Source organism: Antennarius striatus, chromosome 8 (genome assembly GCF_040054535.1).
Source record: "Antennarius striatus isolate MH-2024 chromosome 8, ASM4005453v1, whole genome shotgun sequence".
Taxonomy (NCBI): Eukaryota; Metazoa; Chordata; class Actinopteri; order Lophiiformes; family Antennariidae; genus Antennarius; species Antennarius striatus.
This window is the reverse complement of record NC_090783.1, coordinates 14637604-14659755: the sequence shown is the minus strand read 5'-3', so window position 1 is coordinate 14659755 and position 22152 is coordinate 14637604. Positions and strand designations below refer to the sequence as shown.

General features: G+C 41.4%; 1 protein-coding gene across 3 annotated transcripts in view; it reads right to left on the bottom strand.

Moving 5' to 3' along the window:
• The window catches only part of vegfc (vascular endothelial growth factor c), a 96178-nt gene that overhangs the window by 3548 nt on the left and 70478 nt on the right, over positions 1–22152 (bottom strand). For all 3 annotated transcript variants that reach the window (XM_068321563.1, XM_068321562.1, XM_068321564.1), the window contains exons 4-6: positions 8342–8481; positions 3259–3401; positions 381–705 (exon numbers count right to left, since the gene is read on the bottom strand). In XM_068321563.1, the coding sequence (XP_068177664.1) occupies positions 381–705; positions 3259–3401; positions 8342–8481 (608 nt within the window). The remainder of the gene's footprint in view (positions 1–380; positions 706–3258; positions 3402–8341; positions 8482–22152) is intronic.

Genomic DNA, 22152 nt, shown 5'->3' with positions numbered 1-22152 from the left:
TAATTGGCCGTACGTATGACTGTGTGTTTGTGTGTGTGTGTGTGTGTGTGTGTGTGTGTGTGTGTGTGTGTGTGTGTGTGTGTGTGTGTGTGTGTGTGTGTGTGTGTGTGTGTGTCTCTGAGTGGCTCAGCGGTGTACTGGCGTCGTGCCTGAAGTTTCCCCCGCCTCACTCCCGAGTCAGCTGGGATAGGCTCAAGCTCCCAGCAACAGTGGAGAAGGCGTAGAAAATGAATGAATGAACACTACTACTATTACAGTACTAGTTGTAGTAATGCAGTACTAGTAGTAGTAGTAGTACTGAAATAATAAAGATGATGATGATGATAATAATAATAATAATAATAATAATATTATAATAATAATCATAATAATGATAATACCTGCATGTGGGCTGGTGGAACCTCCTTCCTTTTAGGAAACACTTATTGGGTGACTCGTTACATTCGCAGGAACATTTGGTTTTGTTGAGCGGCTGGTGCCTTGAACAAGTCTTGCCACACACACACTGACAGGTATCCTTATTGAAGATGTGGTTTGGAGGACAGGAGGGAGCAGGATGGATGTTGCAAATACACTGGCACGTGTTGGGGTCTTGGTGCCTGTTAGGGCCACAATCTTGTTTTTGATCCCTGTGCTGACAAACACAACGACATGTTTCTATGTCGAGTTCCTTATCGGGGCCACACAAATCTGTAGAGAATATGTCTGTAAAGATGGGGGAGAAGGAGACACACAGCTAAGGTTTGCTTTAAATGACATTTACAGAATTTGCTCAATGTGAACGATGTTTTTATCATTTGCTCCTCTGTGTGAATAATAGTGTTCTTTCTATCTGCACTCTGTCTTTCAATGTTTCTTTGGTAAAGGAGGTTGTGTGGATTAGCCCCATGTAGTTTTGGCACCAACTCCAAATTCCTCATTGTCCTAAAATACACATGTTTTCTACAAATCTATGCAGGGTATAGATTTACAGAATATCATGCATATCTATTCTATGTTAATCCCTGTCATGGTATGAATTACACTTTGGTATTATGTGTAGATTCACACACTCTAATGCACAATCCTACCAACACTCACCTGACATTCACCTGGGGAGATGTAAGTCAGTCCCACACAGAGAGGCCATTCAGGAGTTTGTTTTTTCACAATATCTGCTATAGCCTAAATTTATTTTCCTGGCAAATCCTAAATTTTTGAGTTTTAAATTTTTTACAATATGACCATCTATCCATTTTTCTCGTGTCTATATTGTATTGTATATCTCCAGCCTTATCAGATAGCTAAACAAATATATTAGAGAGTGAATAGACAGTCACAATACGGCTCAACTTTACACAACCACTTTTGTGAGCAATTTTTCTTTTTTTTTTTCCCCTGAGGAACATAGTTTCGTCATGGACATTCCACATTTACTCAATCAGGCTCTAAAGTATTTGTTTCTGATTCTGATTTTGAAATACAATTCAACACCACTCAAATTCTTCTATCTTTCATTATTCCTTTGTGTGAGTGTGTATATGTATGTGTGAGTATCGACCAAGTCTGCCACTCTTGGGTCGCATTCTTGTGGTTCTCATCTGTTTACACTGAGTCCACTGAGTGCTTTCATAGCTGAAAAGACACAGTGTCAAACTCAGAAAAACACACACACGTACAGGCTTACCACAAACATATTACAGTCATAAATATTCCTCAGTGAGAATGTGAACATTCTCCTGTCACAAAGACTATCCTTGAAAGAGACAGCTTTACTAACAATGTGTGTGTTGGTTTCGAGTGTTTGGTATGTGTGTGCTCACCACAGGCCTGAAGACATGTCACCACCAGAACCAAGCAGCAACCTTTATTTTCACTGAACTGTGTAAGTTAATCTAGGTTTATTGTAATCTCTTCATAAATTTCATACGCTCTGTGATAATTATTTTACATGTATGAATCACATTATTAAACTTGATTCAATGTGAATTTTTTTGCTTGTAGAAAATAACAGTACTGGGGCATAAGTAGCTCAGTTTCCAAGGACTTGGCCGGGGGACCAGAGGGTGGTTGGTTCAAGAACAGCATGGACCAAAGTATGGAGTATGAACTGTTAACTGAAGATGTGCCAGTTCACTTCCTGAGTGCTGTTGAGGTGCCCTTGAGTAAGGTACAAAACCCCACAGCTACCACCGTCATATGGCTGCCCATCACTCCTCCGTCTCTCTCCCTTAACTGCATATCATACATACCCTGTGTGTGTGTGTGTGTGTGTGTGTGTGTGTGTGTGTGTGTGTGTGTGTGTGTGTGTGTGTGTGTGTGTGTGTGTGTGTGTGTGTGTGTGTGTGTGTGTGTGTGTGTGTGTGTGTGTGTGATCACCAAATGGTCATTCATTTCACTGCATGTCACCATACTGTCATTACTGCCATAATTGCCATAACTGCCATAAAACAAAAATAAAACATCCGAAGCTGTTTAAGTCAATCCACTGGACGTTAAGAAAGTTCTTGATGACTTCTTCAGTTCTCAGAACTGAAGAAGTCTCTTGGATGAGAGACGAAACATCTTCAGGAACTTTCTTTACGTCCAGTGGATTGACTTAAATAGCTTTGGATAATCATGACCTAGATAACTGAGAACCTACACAGACAAAAACAGAACAGTGTCCCGCATGTATTTACATATGTATAGGTACAAGTAGGCCTTAAAATTGAGATTTTCTTGACTAGCCAAATCCCTCTTTAACCATTGTGTAAAATGCTGACATTTGAGCTGTCTCCATAAACACTCACACAAGTATATATAATAATTATTATTATTATATAATGATATAATAATTCCTCATGGATGCTAGACCTTCAAACTCATACAATTTAAAACTCATATAATTCAAACATTAAAAAACAAGGGGATTGACAATTAAAACAAATATACCAGAAACAATTTACCAATCGCAAATGTAGAATACTATCCTCCAGGTTATTCTACACAGTTATACATAGCTCAAAGAACATCATGATATGGTTGTTTCAAGTGAAGTTTTAATAGCCACTGACTCAGACATTCTTATCTCCTAAGAAAACTCCTCCAGTTACTTCTGGCAGTAGCAGCTGTATTTGTTGATTTGGTTATTTTGTATTTTTTGTAAGCTAGTTTTGAAAAACATAAGCAAATATAGCTTTAACTACAATATTTCTAAAGCAAAATTAAAAAAGACAAAGAGAAAGGCCAAAGCCGTGCATACAAATCATCCCTATATGTATATGAGGGAGAACTTACCATGTTGCTGTTGTGAAGGTCTCGGAGGAGGCATTGGTGGAGGAGGTGGGTTGTAGTACAAGCTAGAGGTCATGATGACACACTGGCATTGCCTGCTGCTCCAAGATTGACCGGGAGGACATGTCTTGTTCACTATTTGACAGCTTCAAAAGACAGCAAAAGAGTGAGAAATTTTTAAAGACGACCAGTAAGATGATTGTTTTTATTAAATCAAAAACTTGATCTAATCCACCTCTGTGTTTTTAATACTCTCTTCTGTCTTGAATCTGTAAAATTAGTGGCTGTGTGCACAATATCAGTTTTACTACATTTTTCAGCGACATTACAAAAACAAAATATGTATAGAAAGATACGTTTCTGTATGGAGTGCTCTGTGCAGAAGCAATGGTCAGGACATTTTAGTACTAGTGACATTATATATGTCATCCACTTGTGTGCCTGGTCCAAACAGCATGTTCAGGCGTTCAACCATTAACCTGTCATGTAAAAAAAAAAATCCCTTCTGATCATTTAAAGAATGACAGTATTGTGAACAGAGACTAAAATTTGGTGCTCTGTGAACTCTACTTCCTGGACATGGCTCATCAGTTCAACTGATCTACAGGTGTTCTTGAAATGAAAACACTGGATTAATGTGGTCAAGACAGAAGAAAGTGCCACAAGTCCTGTTTACTGTTGTAACATGTAGCATGATAGTATTGGGGCAGCACGGCAGCGCAGTGGGTGGCACTATCACCTCACAGCTAGAAGGGTCCGGGTTCAAGTCCTTTCCCTGCGGAGGTTGTGTGTTCTGTGTCTGCGTGGATTCTCTCACAGACACAGAACTCAGTCTTCCTCCCACCTCCAAAAACATGCAGCTTAGATGAAGTGATCATTCAAAATTGTCCACAGGTATTAATGTAAGCATGATTGCTTGTCTTTTTTTTTGGCTCCGCAGTGCACTTGTTTCCCACTTGGAGAAACCCTTTAAGATAGAAGGATCAAGATAGACTCCAGCGACCCCCCATGACCCGCAAAAGCAGAAGAAGCAGTCAGGAAGATGAACGATAATTTTTGTACTTGCAGTATTGTCCATGAAGAAATACTTTAAAAATGAAATTTAAGATACAGTGCCAAGAAAAATGTATTTGCTATCAATATCCTGTACCTGCACACACGTCCAAACACACATATGTTCAGTGTTGAGTGGTCGACAACCACCGACCTTAGACTGGTACTGGCCCCTGAAATATTTGGGACCTCAACATGTAGAAAAAAAAGTTGTTGTTGTTGTTGTTGTTGTTGTTTTCTGTGCTTAAGTGATTATGAGGTGTGTGGGGTTTTTTTGCAATAAAAGCAAACAAAATATTTTTGTGGAGTAGTCTAGACATAAGGAGCACACTGACATATGAGATTGTCTCCCTAGATGGAAGGGAAACAACTGATTCTGTATTCTGATGGTTTATTGCACACACACTGTACACAAAGAGACAGAGAGAGGGAGAGAGAGAGAGTTTTGATTTTGATTTTTAAAATCCCGTTCATTCATTAAAGCCAAATTACAAGACATTCACGTTGACACAAAATTCAAAAGAGATTCACGTAAAAAGGAATTCACATCTCAAAAAAAAATAATGGTAGGATTTTCAACAGTACTTTTTGTTTCCTGAACAAAGAAAACATCTAACGTTTTAACATTTATCAAACTAAGAAAATGCAGGCTTTAAAAAAAGTAGAGAAAATTTTGAAAAAAAAAGAACTTATCGTTCTCCACAATCATCTCTTTTTCTTTTGCCATTAGTTTCTTCAATTTAAAAACCACCTCCTGGTCTGTAAAAACTGGTTGGTCACTTCCTTCTGGATTCTTCAAATAAAACCTGACGCTACTCAGAAACATGTTGAGGTCAGGAAAGAAATTTTCTACTTTGGGCCTCGAACTTCTTGTGTTCTGCAGGCATTTTTTTTATCTTTTGCGAATCGTATTTTTCTGTTATGGTCTCTTTCAGACATTCGTCATTTTCGCCCTTAGGGCTACTTGCATCAGTCTCTCATGTGAGTTTTTAGTGATTGTCTTCGCTTTATTTATTCTTGAGTTAGTGCGTTTTCTTTTAGGAGCTATCTTCAACAATTCCTCGTCTATCACATTATCATCCTCTTCCTCCTTCTCCAGCTGAGACTCTACCATCCTGGCAGCTGTCTCTCTGGCCCCCTCAGGCTTCACTAAATCACTCTTTCCGTCCTATGTGCTGTTACCCATGTCCTGTATAACCTTTTCCGTCACCCCTGGTCTCTAGGTTGATGGCTGGGTTGATGGCTGGGTGATTGGGTGGGTGGGGTGCTGAGGTGGTTTGTGGTGGGGTAGAAAAACCACAAGGCCACGGCTGCGGGGCCCGGACCGCAGCACCGGAGGCCACCACAGCCACATAAGAAGCTGCAACCACAGCAGCTGGTTACGCCGTGGCCCCGATCGTCGGCCCCACAGAGACAGAGAGAGAGACAGAGAGACAGAGAGAGACAGAGAGAGATACACATAGTATAGCATGAAAAAGACATCAAAATGGTCAAGCTAAAATGAAACATTTGAGAACATGTGGACACAAGCTGTAGGCAGTGTGTTTGTAGACAGTCAAATTGCAATGTCATGTAAATGTAATGTAACTGAAATGTAGGAGCCTGGCAAAGAAAAGGGACACACTTCTGCTTCAATCAAAACTGCTGTGGCACGGTCACATGAACATACCCAGGAAGATGCTTAATGTGTGTGTGTTCTTTGATTTTGGATGGGCTGTAGGTGTGAACATTTCTACAATCCTTTTCTAGGATCTTACGTGCTGTGTTTTTGGCTTACAGGGTGTGTATATGTTGATGTCAAATACCAGCACGGATCAACAGTCCACCAACATCACAAGTGGTCCAAGTCTCTTGCTCACTGTTTCTTCTTTTCCTTTCGGCTTTCTCACTCAGGGGTCGCCACAGCGAATCAGTTGCCTCCATCTAATCCTATCTTTTGCATCCTCTTCTCTCACACCAACTACCTTCATGTCCTCTTTCACTACATCCATAAACCTCCTCTTTGGTCTTCCTGCCTAGCAACTCAAAACTCAGCATCCCTCTACCAATGTATTCACTATCTCCCCTCTGGACATGTCCAAACCATCTCAGTCTGGCTTCTCTGACTTTATCTCCAAAACCTCTAACATGCGCTTTCCCTATGATGTACTCATTCCTGATCCTATATATCTCGGTCACTCCCAAAGAGAACCTCAGCATCTTCATCTCTGCTACCTCCAGCTCTGTCTCTCCTGTCTTTTCCTCAGTGACATTGTCTCTAGACCAAACAACATTGCTGGTCTCACCACAGTTTTGTACACCTCTCCTTCATTTTAGCTGAAACTCATCTATCACACATCACACCTGACACTTTCCTCCACCCGTTCCATCCTGCCTGTACACCTCTTTTCCACACTCTCCAGTGCTCTGGACTGTTGACCCTAAGTATTTAAAATCCTCCACCTTCTTCTCTTCTCCCTGTAACCTCACTCTTCCACTTGGGTCCCTCTCATTCACACACATGTACTCTGTCTTACTGCGGCTAACCTTCATTCCTCTCCTTTCCAGGACAAACCTCTACGTCTCTAGCTTCTCCTCCACCCGTTCCCTGTTCTCACTACAGATCACAATGTCATCCACAAACATCATAGTCTATGGAGATTCCTGTCTGACCTCTTCTGTCAGCCTGTCCATCACCATAGCAAACAAGAAGGGGCTCAGAGCTAATCACTGATGCAGTCCCACCTCCACATTGAACTCCTCTGTCACACCTACAGCACACTTCACCACTGTCTTACAGTCCTCATAAAGGTCCTGCTACTGGCCCCTGTCAATAGACTTCCGTCCCTATCCTTAATCACCCAACCTGCTGCACGTCCTTCCTATCTCTGTCTCTCTGTCTTGTCAACCTGTATAGATCAGTTTCTCCCTCCTTACTGTTCAACGTATCATACAAGTCATCATAAGCCCCTTGCTCTTGCTCACTGTCTAACAAACACACGCACACACTCACACACACACGCACACACGCACGTACAGGCACAGGCACACACACACACACACACACACACACACACACAGATACACACACACACAAACATATACACGCAAACATATGCACACTCTTTGCACACAGATTCATCGGCAGTTATATTAGAGTGGTCCAAGATGAAAATAATCAGTAGGCATTTTGGACAAAAGATTGCCCATAGGTTAGAGAAGTGAACTAACAATAGTGGTTCAGTAAAAAGCTATCCCTAAAGCCAATATTTAGTCAAATCAATTTACCCAAACCAGAAAGTGAAAAATAAAACAACCGTTAAAGTGTGACTCACAACAACATACATAAACTGAGAGATGTCACCAAATAATCGTCTTTGCAGCAGGCCACAGACATTAGTGTCACCTACAGAGAGTGAGGGATTTTGGTGGTGGGATGTCAACTGCCCAACCAGGCAGAAGCCAGAAACGATACTGATCTATTCTATACTATTTTTTCTATATGATGAACCAATAATACTAAATATGGGAGAGAACCAGAAACTGCAAGCTGCAATGTCAGTTGTAAAGTAATTTATTGAAATTGTTCAGACACAAAAAGGCAACTATGGTGGCTGGAGTGGAGATGATCAATGAAGCGCTGCAAACAATGTGCCAGTTTGCTTGCACTAAGCTTGGTATCCTGTAAAATCTGCTAATATGTCTTGCTGACTCTTTCTGAGTGATGGTTTTGTAAAATTCTGAATTTCAATTATGCATGTTTTGCAGAGCAGAATATTATCAAAAAAGCAAGAGGAAAATTCCTGGGATCAGCCAACTGCTGTAAAATCACTTTGGGTGGACTATAAAGGTTGAAAATCATCATTGGAAATTCACCGCAAAGCAATATGAAATGTGGTTTCATGTAAAACCCACACAGCAGGTAAGTTGAAAGGTGTTTGATAAAGTAATTTGTTAACAGCACAGGAAGGAGGGTTTATAACAGCAGAAACAATATGTGTTTTGTAAGTGGATGTGTAGACTGGATGTGTGAAGTGAATGTGTGACTGCTTACTCAGGCAGAGCTCTTCTGATGATGCTGTGAACTTGTCTGTAGACATCCAGTTTGGATAGACAGCTGCATTGGGTGTGGTTGGCCACACTGATGGTCACCGGCTTGGTGCCTTGAGTAATAGGCACTGTGATCTCAAACAGCTGCAAAGACAGCAAATGAAAGTCAAAAAGAGGCCCCGCATGATGAGGATGTGTTTCTGTCAAGGTGAGCAGCACACTAATGAAATCCAAGGAATACAATCATAAGAAACATGACTTTACATGTGACAGTTTCTTCCTTTGACTGATAATGTCTATTTACACGTGAATGCTAACAAATAACATTTACAGAGTAGAAACTGTGTATCTCCTCCAAAAGCAATGTCATAGTTTCGAAATGAAGCACCAACAAAAGCTCCATATTCATCAGATTTGTGTTATCAGCCAGAACATTCTCTGTCCAAAAAAACAGATGCTCAAGTGACTGGAAACTGAACTGCCAGTCACTTGTTTTCAATCTCTAACCATTTTTTTCTTTTACTGCTTTTTTTACATCATGGTCAGGGGACTACAGATGAAAACTAGCCTTCTGGCTAACTCCGGCTTTTTTAACCACGTGTAATCATGTGTTTTATGAAATTGTAGTGTCCCCTGTCAAATAAAGTAAACCTAAAGCTTTCCCATTGAAGCATTTGAATCAAGCATTGACTTAACCCCAAAAGGCATTTTGCCATTTTGAATTGTGTGGCCATGTTTGCAATTCACTTAATTTATATTGCAATAACCTTTTCCTAATTGAAACAAAAATTTGGTGAGTACTATGTTAAACCCATAAAGATCAAATACTATGAAGATCCTGACATTTCTGAAATTGTTAAATCAGATTGTTTTCCCCCCACAAATTTATATTTCTAATAACTCCATTGTGACGGGCGCACAACGGCGCAGTGGGTAGCACTGTCGCCGCACAGCAAGGCAGTTCCGGGTTCGCCTCCCATTCTGTGCGGAGTATCCATGTTCTCCCTGTGTCTGCGTGGGTTCTCTCCGGGTTCTCCAGCTTCCTCCCACCTCCAAAAACATGCGCTTCATGTTAATTGGCCGTACCCGAATTGACCGTAGGTGTGAGTGTGTGTGGACGTGGTTGTCTGTAGCTCTGTGGGACACTGGCATCGCACCTGGAGTGTCCCCCGCCTCACACTCTAAGCCAGCTGGGATAGGCTCCAGCTCCCCGTGACCCTCGACATTGGATAAAGCGGTGTAAAGAAAATGGACAGATGAACTCAGGTCTCAGGTCCAAACATCCAAACATCACATATTTTTTTATTCTTTCCTTAAAAACATCAGCATGATTAAAGTTAGCTGAAGCCAAAGTCACCATAAAGTGGGACCAAGAACAGTGGGAATATAAACTTAAATCTATTGCATCACTACCAGCCCCTAGCATATTGTCATGTGATTCAGGGAGAACAGCTAATACAAGCTGATGATACATGTTTGTGAAGCCTGTGTGTTTTCATGCAAATATGTAGGTATGGCTGTGCGGTGATGGTGTTGTTTTGCCATGAAGTAAATTGTTAGAACTTTGTTGTAATGGTTCAATTTGGCCCAAACAAACTTATTTCAAATCTGTCAATGTAGCCACAAGAGGACACAAGCCAGTGTCTTATTGTGCCGGTCCCAAGCACGGATAAATACAGAGGGTTACGTCAGGAAGGGCATCCGGTGTAAAACTTTTGCCAAATCAAACATGCAAATCAAACCTATGATTTCCATACCGGATCAGTCGAGGCCCGGGTTAACAATGACCGCCATCGGTGCTGTTGACCTACAGGGTGCCGGTGGAAATTGGACTACTGTTCGTCGAAGAAAGACAGGAGGAAAGTGTGATCGTAGGAAGAGAGAGAAGAGGAACGCCAATAGTATAGGACTGAGAGTGGGGACGTTGAATGTTTGAACTATGACAGGAAAAGGTAGAGAGTTGGTTGACATGATGCAGAGAAGGAAGGTAGACATACCGTGTGTCCAGGAGACCAGGTGGTAAGGTAGCAAGGCTAGAAGTTCAGGAGCAGGGTTCAAGTTGTTCTATCATGGTGTAGATAGGAAGAGAAATGGAGTAGGAGTTATCTTGAAGGAGAAGTTTGTTAGGAATGTCCTGGAGGTAAAAATAGAGTCATATAGAGTGATGAGTCTGAAGCTAGAAATCGAAGGTGTGATGTTCAGTGTTGTTAGTGGGTATGCTCCACAGGTAGGATGTGAGCTGGAGGAGAAGGAGAAATTCTGGGTGGACTTTGATGAAGTGATGCAGAGCATACCTAGAAGTGAGAGTTATCATTGGTGCAGACTTCAATTGACATGTTGGTGCAGTTAACAGAGGGGATGAGGAGGTGACGGGCAGGTTTGGTATCCAGGAGAGGAACACAGAAGGACAGATGGTAGTTGACTTTGCAAAAAGGATGGGAATGGCTATAGTGAATACTTTCTTCCAGAAGAGGCAGCAACATAGGGTGACCTATAAGAGTGGTGGTAGGAGCACACAGGTAGACTACAACTTGTGTAGACGGTGTAATCTGAAGGAGATCAGTGACTGCTAAGTAGTGGTAGGTGAGAGTGTAGCCAAACAGCATAGGATGGTGGTGTGTAGGATGACTCTGGTGGTGAGGAAGATCAAGAGGGCAAAGGCAGAGCAGAAGACGAAATGGTGGAAGCTGAAAAAGGAAGAGTGTTGCATGACTTTCAGGAGGGAGTTAAGACAGGCTCTGGGTGGTCAGGAGGTGCTTCCAGATGACTGGACAACTATGGCTAATGTGATCAGGGAGACAGGTAAGAGAGTACTTGGTGTGTCATCTGGAAGGAAAGTAGATAAGGAGACTTGGTGGTGGAATGAGGAGGTACAGGAGTGTATACAGAGAAAGAGGTTAGCTAAGAAGAAGTTGGACACTGAGAGGACTGAGGAGAGTAGACAGGAGTACAGGGAGATGCAGCGTAAGGTGGAGGTAGCAAAGGCCAAACAAGGGGCTTATGATGACTTGTATGCTAGGTTGGACAGTAAGGAGGGAGAGACTGATCTATACAGGTTGGCAAGACAGAGAGACCGAGATGGGAAGGAGGTGCAGCAGGTTAGGGTGATTAAGCATAGGGATGGAAGTCTATTGACAGGGGCCAGTAGTGTGATGGGAAGATGGAAAGAGTACTTTGAAGGGTTGATGAACGTGAAAATTGAGAGAGAACAAAGACTAGAAGAGGTAACTGCTGTGGACCAGGATGTAGCAAAGATTAGTCAGGATGAAGTGAGGAGGGCATTGAAGAGGATGAAGAGTGGAAAGGCAGTCGGCCCTGATGATATACCTGTAGAGGTTTGGAAGTGTCTAAGGGAGATGGCAGTAGAGTTTCTGACTGGGTTGTTCTGGCTGACAGACGAGGTTAGACAGGAATCTCCATGGACTATGATGTTTGCAGATGACGTTGTGATCTGCAGTGAGAGCAGGGAACAGGTGGATGAGAAGCTAGAGAGGTGGAGGTTTGTCCTGGAAAGGAGAGGAATAAAGGTTAGCCGCAGTAAGACAGAGTACATGTGTGTGAATGAGAAGCACCCAAGTGGAAGAATGAGGTTACAGGGAGAAGAGATCAAGAAGGTGGAGGATTTTAAGTACTTAGGGTCAACAGTCCAGAGCAATGGAGAGTATGGAAAAGAGGTGAAGAAGCGTGTACAGGCAGGATGGAACAGGTGGAGGAAAGTGTCAGGTGTGATGTGTGATAGAAGAGTTTCAGCTAAAATGAAAGGAAAGGTGTACAAAACTGTGGTGAGACCAGTGATGTTTGGTCTAGAGAAAGGAGGCAGAGCTGGAGGTAGAAGAGATGAAGATGCTGAGGTTCTCTCTGGGAGTCACCAGGATAGATAGGATTAGGAGTGAGTACATCAGAGGGACGGAACATGTTAGAGGTTTTGGAGATAAAGTCAGAGAGGCCAGACTGAAATAGTTTGGACATGTCCAGAGGAGAGATAGTGAATATATTGGTAGGATCCTGAGTTTTGAACTGCCAGGCAGAAGGCCTAGAGAAAGACCAAAGAGGAGATTTATGGATGTAGTGAAAGAGGATTGGTGTGAGAGAAGAGGATGCAGAAGACAGGGTTAGATGGAGGCAACTGACTCGCTGTGGCGACCCCTGAAGGGAAAAGCCGAAAGGAAAAGATTTTTTTTTTTGATTTTTGCAAAAACACTTTAATCACATTCAAACATTTTACAATTTTATATTAGATGAAAGCACTAAAGTGCTTCAGAAGAAGATTTTTTGCAAAAAAAACTTCAATCACATTCAGAACATTTAGAACATTTTACAATGTTTCATTAGATGAAACTTCAAAAACACTAAACACTCAAAAACACTAAACACCAATAAACAAAAGGAAATACAATATAAAACTTACTGCATTATAATAGGAAGTTTGCAAAAGTGAGGTGGTCATCAACTAAAGTGCATAGGACATTTTTTAACACCAGATGTTCCTAAAGTTATTCAGGTCTTTTGTCATTTTATAGAAACCAAATTCTAGTTTTAAGCGACATCTGATGTTACAGCAAAAAACAGTACCTGCTTCTTGAACAGTATTGTTTTCAATTCTCCTCTTCCTGGTCACATAAATTGCAAGTTTTTGCCTCTCCAGAAATAAAATTTAGAAGCTGCCACTTTCTCTCATTCGATCTATTGTACCCAGCACCGTAGATGAATTTCCTGATACTAAAATTTTCACTGAACAAATTAAAACCATTGAAGTTTGAAGAACATTGAACATTAAACGTTGAACATTGAAGAGCACTGCAAGTCTCCCACACTCACTGAAAGCATGAAAGACTGTTTCACGAAGGGGACAGAAGGGACACTGGCTGGACACCGCAGGGGTGAAAACAGAGATAAAAGCATTGGAACCGATGGCACCATGTAAAATCCTCCACTAGAGGTTGGCTGTTTTTTTCTTGAGGGGAGGTTTGTACAGAAGTCTCCAATGTGGGTCAGGTCCATTTCCCGTCATCCTGTTGGCCCAGGTAGTGGGTGCTCTGTTACACAGGTTTTTCTTGTTGATTACCTTTACACATTGTTTGTACAGTATTTTTTTGTTGGCCATGTGCAGGCTGATTTGTCGTTCATCTCCGAGGAGAGGACCCTCCAGTTCTCCAAACAGGGGACTGATGTGGACCTCAGGGAAAGGATCTTTCCTGTCCGGTACAGTCCCTGTACTATAGTCCAGGAGGAGGCTTCTGTCCTTCCTGGAGAGTCTTTGCCTCCACAGTTGTAGCACCCTCTGAGCCACCCTGGTGGACTGGATGTTCAGCAGGGAGCTCACAGCCTGGGCATCCACCAACGCAGGCCCGGCGTTGTCCACCAGCTGCTGGAGAGTCATGGTCCTGGTTCTGCAAAGCGCTGCAGACAGCCCAGGTGTGGCTCCACTGCAGACATCCAGCCTGGCTCAATGCACTAGTGGATCCTTTAGTAACCAGAACAGAGAGTCAGAGCTTTTTCCTGGGCTGCTTTTAAATAGGGCCCATGACTTTAAAACGCCATGATAAAACAGAGGCAAACCGTTTAACTTTAGAAACTTGGAGTCCATTAAAAACAGTGCAGCATCCAGGTCCAAGTTACTCACACGTTTGAATATGCAGCTGGCCACCTCTCTCCACGTCAGATCCGCTGGTCCAGTCAGAAACCGCTGGATGAACTGTAATCTGAACGTGGCTGTTCTGCTAGCCAGGTGGATGAGGCCCTGTCCCCCCTCCTCTATTGATAAAAACAACACTCCTTGAGGCACCCAATGCAGCCCATCCCAGAAAAAGTTAACAAGTTTGGTCTGGATTTGGGCTAGAAACCCTGATGGAGGGTCCATACAGATCAAGCGGTGCCACAGCTGTGAGGCCACCAGGTTGTTTATCACTAAAACTCGACCTCTGTACGAAATTCTGGGGAGCAACCATTTCCATTTCTTTAGTTTCCCTTCTATTTTTTCAACGACACCCTCCCAGTTCTTCCTGGTTGTTGTCTCATTTCCCAGGTACACATCGAGATATTTGAGACCATCAGTCTTCCAACAAAAGTTTTGAGAAAGAACCAGGAGGTTGCCATGCCACTCACCAACAGCAAGGGCTTCACTTTTGTTCCAGTTTACTTTTGCCGCAGTTAAAACATTGAAAGAGATTGTCAAACCCACCAAAACATCAACATCCCTTTGGTTTTGGATAAGAACAACAACATCATCAGCATAGGCAGATAAAAAAATGCTCTCTCTAACACCAGGTAAAATCAAACCGTCGATGCTTTTGCAGATTTTACAGAGGACGGGTTCCAGAGAGAGTGCATAGAGCATCCCAGACAGGGCACAGCCCTGCCGGATGCCCCGATGCACCCTGAAGGGGGCACACAAACTGCCGTTAAACTTCAGAATACTCTCAACGTCACTGTACAACACCTTGATCTTTGCAATAAACTCGGTGCTGAACCCAAACTTCTCCATAGTTTCCCAGAAGAAGCTGTGCTCAACACGGTCAAATGCCTTTTCCTGATCTAATGAAATGAGACCAGCGTTTATATCCAATGATCTGGAAACCTCCAAAACATCACAAATTAGGTAGACATTGTCTGCCATGGACCTGCCGGGCCCACAGTGGGTTTGATCCCGGTGGATGACCTGCTCCATAGCTTCCCTCAGCCTGGTAGCCAAAGCCTTGGACAGAATCTTGTAATCGGTGCAAAGTGACACAGGGCGCCAGTTCTTGATGTCCTGCAGATTGCCTTTTTTAGGTAGGAGGGCAACGACCGCCCACCGGCAGGACAGTGGCAAAGAGCCTGAGGCCAGACGTTCAGTAAACACTTCCAGCATATCACGTGCTAGAATGTCCCAGAAGGCTGTATAGAATTCGACCGTCAGACCATCGATACCCGGAGATCGTCGTCCCTGCATGTTCTGCAGGGCAGTGTGGAGTTCCTCTAACTCCAGTGGCCGGTCGAGTTCTGAATTTGCCTCCGTGGAGACCTGAGGTGGCTCTGCACAGAACTCCTCTAACACTGGCTGGTTTTCTCGGTATTCACTGTCAAACAAAGATGAATAAAAACTCACAGCTCGCCTTCTGATCTGTCCGGGCTCTGTCAGCTCCTGTCCTGTGTCAGACAGCAGGGAGTGGATCACGTTGGTCTGTCCATGCTTTTTTTCCAGGCCGAAGAAGAAACTAGAGGGAGCATCCATCTCTGTGAAGTTTTGTACCCTGGATCGGACCAGTGCACCCTGTACTTTAGTATCCAACAGGTTGGCTAAAGCCAGTCTTTTAAACTTGAGGATTTCAGTACACCTCTGATTTCCTGTGGAAGCGCTTGTTTCTAACTCCACAATCTCAGCCTCCAGGTGTTTCATAGACCGGCAGGTGTCATGCGTGACGTTCAGAGTATACTGTTGGCACAGGAGTTTTATCTCTGTTTTGCCATAGTCCCACCACTGGCTAAGAGAGGTAAAATCAGCTTTTCTAAGTCCAAAAGTGCTCCAAAATTAACTGAAGAGCTCTCTAAAGCCTCTGTCCAAAGCTAAAGTTGAATTAAAATGCCAGTATGCACTCCTAGGTAAAATATTTCTCATCACAACGCAATACAAAACCAGAGAATGATCAGTATAAGCAGCTGGCATTATATTTCAGTATTTAAAAGCATTGAAATGGTGTTTAAAACAGTAAAAGCGATCCAGCCTGGCTAAAGACACCTTGTCTTCTGTCAGGTGGGACCAAGTGTACTGCCGGCAGTCCTGATGCATCCTCCTCCATACATCCACTAGGCCATGAAAAGAGACCAGCCGTTTCAGAGTGTGTTGGGATGCTGGGTAAGGCTCTGCGTGGTTACGGTCTAACATCCCGTCCTCAGTACAGTTAAAATCCCCACCCAAAATTAAAAAGTCTTCTGAGCCACAGCTATCCAGCCTAGCTTGTATTTTTTCTAAAAAGCTCTTCCTCTCTGCACCGTTTGTTGGAGCATAAATACTGTATTTACAAAAACCAGGGTGCGGTGTTCAAAATGTGCCTTCACTAAAAGACACCTCCCCTTTACGACATGCTCGATTTCTAGAGATGTTGGGTTAAAAGTTCTAGAGAACAGGGAGCCCACTCCACCACTCAGCGTGGTGTTATGGCTCAGGACCACCTGTCCTTCCTAGTCCTTCATCCAGTCCACCGCATTGTTCTCATCACTGTGTGTTTCTTGTAAAAACAGACATCAATAGTTTTCCTCCTTGCTGTGTCAAAAATTAGTGCTCTTTTCCTTTCTTCTCTAGCTCCATTTACGTTTAATGTCCCCACTCTAAAATAATCCGTGATAAGGGAAAAAGTTAAAAGTACCTTAAAGTAACTACATATAGACAGCCCCATCAAACTTGAAACCTCAGTTGTTTACGGACTTTACTCATTTTCTTTTTGAGTCGGTATATCTCTCGGTCACTGAGTTCCGATGTGTCTCTGTTTTGAATAAGTTGTTTTGCCGAATTATAAAAAATTAATTTATCAGGAAAAAACTGTTCCAGGTTCAGACCTTTCATGCCTTTAGTTTGTTGTAAAAACAATTTAAACATTTTTTCAGGGTACAAATCGTGGTTTTGACTGGCAGTGACTGGAGTATGAGATAGGTCTCTGCAATCAGACATACATTCATCACTGTCACTACTGTCTTGAACACTCGGTGTGCTCTCTAGAAGAAGAAGAAGAAGAAGAAGAAGATAATGAAAAATAAAATTTAATAAAATCAATAAATAACAAATTCATATTTCGTTCAGCAACATTTACTGAGGAGTACAATATATAAACCACCTTAACCTACAAAACAAACATGAATGAAACAATTTGTGCTGGGTTTTTTTTTCTTTTTTCATCAAAATGAGGAAATCAGGATTAATGGCTACAATGAGCTAATGTAGGCAGTGCACAGCTTTTCAAAGTAAGGTTTGAAGCTCCTGCTCAATGTTTCAGCTCCTCTGCTATGGTGGGCTTTTTTGCACTGAGCAATTTGGTACGCCCCCTTATATGATGTTAACAGAGATTGCTGGTTGACTGAAGTATTATTCACAAAGCGGGATGATTGTTGGCAATATTCGGCACGTTTTCGCTGAAAAAACTTGAGCAGCTTATCAGCGTGATTGGGGTGAAATACATTTAAGTGACATCTTAATTTATTAGGCTTCATGCTGTCTGCTGCCAGAATTTTTAGTAACACACAGGTCTGTCACAGTGAAGCCCAGCACTTACAGATGCTTCTTAATAGATCCTCGTTTTAGCTTTCCACCTTTCTTTTCTTCTCTGTGTCATAAAATTTTTGTTTACTGCACTTCATATCGCCAAACCCTACTCTATAAAGCTACTACTCCCTGCGCACATTTGACAATGAGAGCGCCACTGCTAACTACTGTAGTGAATGTGCAATTACACTCCATTGTAGTATGGCAACAAAAATCATGTTCCACAAGGTCAATCACATCACACTGCATCGCAGCATCACACTGCGTCCCCCAATATAAAAGTCCTTCTTGCTGCTTTAGTATGATCATAATTGGCTGCTGGTAAACTGTTATTGGGCTGTTTGGCATTGGAAACCCCTTTGTCAAAATACAGGAAAATGTAATTGCACTGTAAATGCTCCAATATGGGCCAAACTTTGTATGTTAGAAACAAAGTCATAAATCTCAATATTTAATATCTTTAATATTACATCAACAGCAGGGCATAGTTTGAGTTCGGTATTTAGACCTCAGCTTCATGACTCCTCACAGATACATTTTTACGGTTTTCTATAACTGGTCTTGTGCTTCAACACTACGCTATAGGCTAAGTAAATTCCAGAGTGGCTACAAGGTTTTTAGCCTGTGTAGCAATAGTGGCGTTCTTATTTTTTGGACAAAAAGGCTAAAAGTTACGACTAGGGCTGTCAGTTTAATGCGTTAATTAGATTAATTAATTATGCTGCAAATTAACGTGAAAAATTAATGCAATTGATTGTGAGTGGCAAGTCAATGCACAAGTATTTTAAATTTGGACCATTGAGTGACTCGTAGGCTGCAGTGGCACGTCACTTCGTACATGCGACACTAGTCAACAGCAGGGTGACTGACAACAGAGATTGACGCGACACAGGAGAGAAAAAGTCAAGTCCAAGTCTACTCGAACCTTTGGGTGGAAAGTTTATTTATAAAAAGAACAAAAACAGGACTATCAACAAAAACGCAGTGATTTGCACCTTTTGTAAAAAATATTTTCATATCACCAAAGCAGCTCCAGCCTAACGTATCATTTAAATGCAAAACATGTCAAGGACACAGAGTTGTCTGTTGTCAGTTCCTGTAATGTTAGCTTACCCTTTTAAAGGAAATGCCTGTTGGCATCTTGCTATTGATGTTGCCTTATTTAGAGACATGTTATACTATTCATTTTGAATTGCTGTATTGAGACAGCTTTAGTATTCATTTTGATTGAGAGTCTGCTTATGTGGCCTATTTGAGACTCAGCCTTATTTTATTTCTGAATTTTATTTATTTTATTTAACTGTATTTGTATTGCATTTTTGAGAAATGCACCTGGCCTAATTGGTTTGCTGATGAGCTTGTCCATTTTTCTTTTGAATTTCATTTATAAAGCACTCTTAACCAATAAAAATGTGGATTTCAAATCTTCTCTTCTTGGTGTATTGTATTGATTAGTCATGCACTACAATTTTGTAATGTCCTAGAATTCAAATTCTATATTTGGGGGCCTTAAGCAGGTATTAGATTAAAATGCAATTAATAAGATTAATTAATTACAAATCCTATAATTAGATTAATTTTCTTAATCGCCTGACAGCACTACTTACAACTTTTTTGGACTCTTGAAAATCCCAGAGAGATAACATAAGAAAACAAAATTTTATTTTTCTCTCGCTAGGCGGCGCGCATGCCGACGGAAATAGCCGAAGTAACCCGAACGCTCCCGATCATTAAATATGCATTCGGGTCATGACCTCCTCTCATCCAATGAAAAAAAAAAAGGATTCTATTTTTACAAGCTAAACCCGCGAATTGCTGTACGACAAGGCGAGGACGATCGATCGAAAGAAAATGAGAATAGAGTGTTTTATAGTAGATTTTGTGTTAAAATTCTAATTCAACAACAAATGGTGAGAGGGAGTAGGAGTTGTGACAGACCAATCAGAAGGTAAATGAAAGATATTATCAATAGTTTTTTGTAGTCTTAGACTTTTGATTCCTATGACCGGCAGGAATAACCAGCGATGATGTAAATGTGTATTCCCCTACAATTTTTCATGCCTTTTTAAATTGAAAAATCATATTATCAAATTTTTTTTAAAAAACAACAACTCTGGCATACCAATGGTGTTGGTGGTGGTGGTGGTGGGGGTTTCCATGACAGGATATACCCCACCCCACCCCCACACACAAAAAATCATACTATCGAAAATTGAGAAAAAAATATTAGGACAAAACTGAAATCCTTCACTTGAAGGATTTCAGTTTGTACATGTAGACACGGGTCACATGCATGATGTCACAGCGGTTTTCGTCGTTAGGGACACGCGCCTCGGATAGAAAAAGTTGGGGATACACCATCCACACCACAACGCAGACCCAGCGTTTTCGAAAAAATTTTGTTCCGGATATCTGCTTTGTCGGGTGGACGGAAGGCGTTAACGGAACAAAAAAGTTGCATTTTCAAAAAGTACCGGCATCGTGTGGACAGGGGCTAAGTCAAAGTTAAAATGTCTTCTAGTCCAAGTAAAACTTACAAGTAAACATTGAGTTATACCAAGAATCAAATTTCTTAAAATCAAAGTGTCTAAGTTAAAATGTCTTGTAGTCTAAGTAAAACTTACAAGTAAACATTGAGTAATATTTTGTATGACTATTTGTATGACTATGAATATTTTGTATTGTATTCACATAGTGAATGCAAGTTTTCAGTTGTTGAATCTCACATTTATACCTGCATAAAGCAGGATAGAAATAAAGATAATTAAGCTTGAACTGTTGACTTTGAACTGTTGACTGTAGGTAAACTGAACAGAATATTTTGCCCTCAGAATACACGACAATGCAGGAAAACAACCCCATTTTCTAAAAAATTTCAAGGGGGAGGCCCCTCGGACCTCCCCTGTGGAGGGTTATCCCCCCCACACATCCCCATGACAAGCGTTGCCCGTCGGCGCGGCATGCTGCGCCACTGTCTTGGTCTAAGAATGTGGCTTTTTGCGGCTTACTCAATTCTTTTACACTGAGCCACAGTGGCTTAGTCATACTACTTCCTAGTGCAAGCCCAGTATAAGAACAGAAGTAAAAACTGTTGAAACCCCTGACCAGTGAGAACAGGTGGAGGTACTAATAATGATTATTATTTTTATTATTGTGATGTTTGATACTGAGAATGTGTGTGTTTTGTACATCCATCAAACTATTCTAGTACTCATCCAAAATGGATTGAAATAATTTAAGCGTTAACTTGAACAAGAAAAAAACCTCTCAATTTGGAGTTCAACATGAAGCTTGAATCACTGGGAACTGAAAAGAAAGAGTGACAATGTGAAGGAATGGAAGCAAAATGATTGAGAGAAGATAGCCTGTTACACTGAGTGTTGTACAGAATAGAAAAGAAACCACTTCATTTTTTTCAATTATGGAGATGAATGGCATGAATAGAAACTAATTAGTCTAAATGACTCCTATTCAACCCCTTATGCAGCTTAATCAGTCCTTCTCCCTCTCATCCTAATTGGGATTTCATTAAAGCTGACGTCAATCTTTTTGACCCAGTGAGTGCTAAACATTTTTACAGTACACATACACAAAAAGATTGTTGAGATCATAGGAGATCTCACAGAGCTCTAGGGAGTTTGCCATAGAATGGGTTGAAAAGTTCACCTGCACACATTACTTGGATTTATATGTGGTGATTTTCTAATCTAATCTAATCAGTATGTTTGACTACTGCATTATTACGAAACCTACTACAAGTAACAAGTTGTTAATACATAAATACAGATGAACCGCGCATTAACAACTGATGTAGAATCGATAAAACTGTATACAAACCATCTATACAACCAATCACTATGTAGAGTATTTGCAACAGCAGACAGGACCATGTCTTCACAGTAGCTTTTCCTGCCGTTGCATTGCTTGCAAAATAGCAGAAGGGTAAGAACATGTATTGCTAAGATAGTTTTAAGTAGTTTTTTTCTTTGAGCAATCTTTTTACAAAATATGAGTGTCACCATAACTCTAGGTTTCTCACAGTTGGTGGAGGGCCCTACCCATAAGCACCATCACACCCTTGATCTTATTCTTACCCACGGTGTACATATAGAGCACCTGACTATTTTCCCACAAAATGACTTCTTGTTAGATCACTCCATAGTTACTGATGCCCAAATTAACATTAACCCACAGGATAAAATCATCTTGACTGGATCAATCACTGAGGCAGTAATAACTAAATTTAAAGATAGAAGTAGAAATAATTACTACTCTACTTTGATAGAGGAAAATAAAAATAACCCTTGGTTTCTTTTCAGCCCTGTAGCCAGGCTGACTAAGACACACAACAGTATTGAGCCTAGCATTCCATTAAATCTGGAATGTGATGACATTAATTTTCATTGCTATGCAGACGACACCGCAATTATGTTTATCAATTAAAACAAACGAATCTGACCAGCTTATTAAACTGGAAACCTACCTCAGGGATATTAAATCTTGGATGCTTCACAATTTCTTAATGTTGAACAGTAACAAAACTGAAGTCATTATTATCGGGTCTAAGCATCTTAGAGATC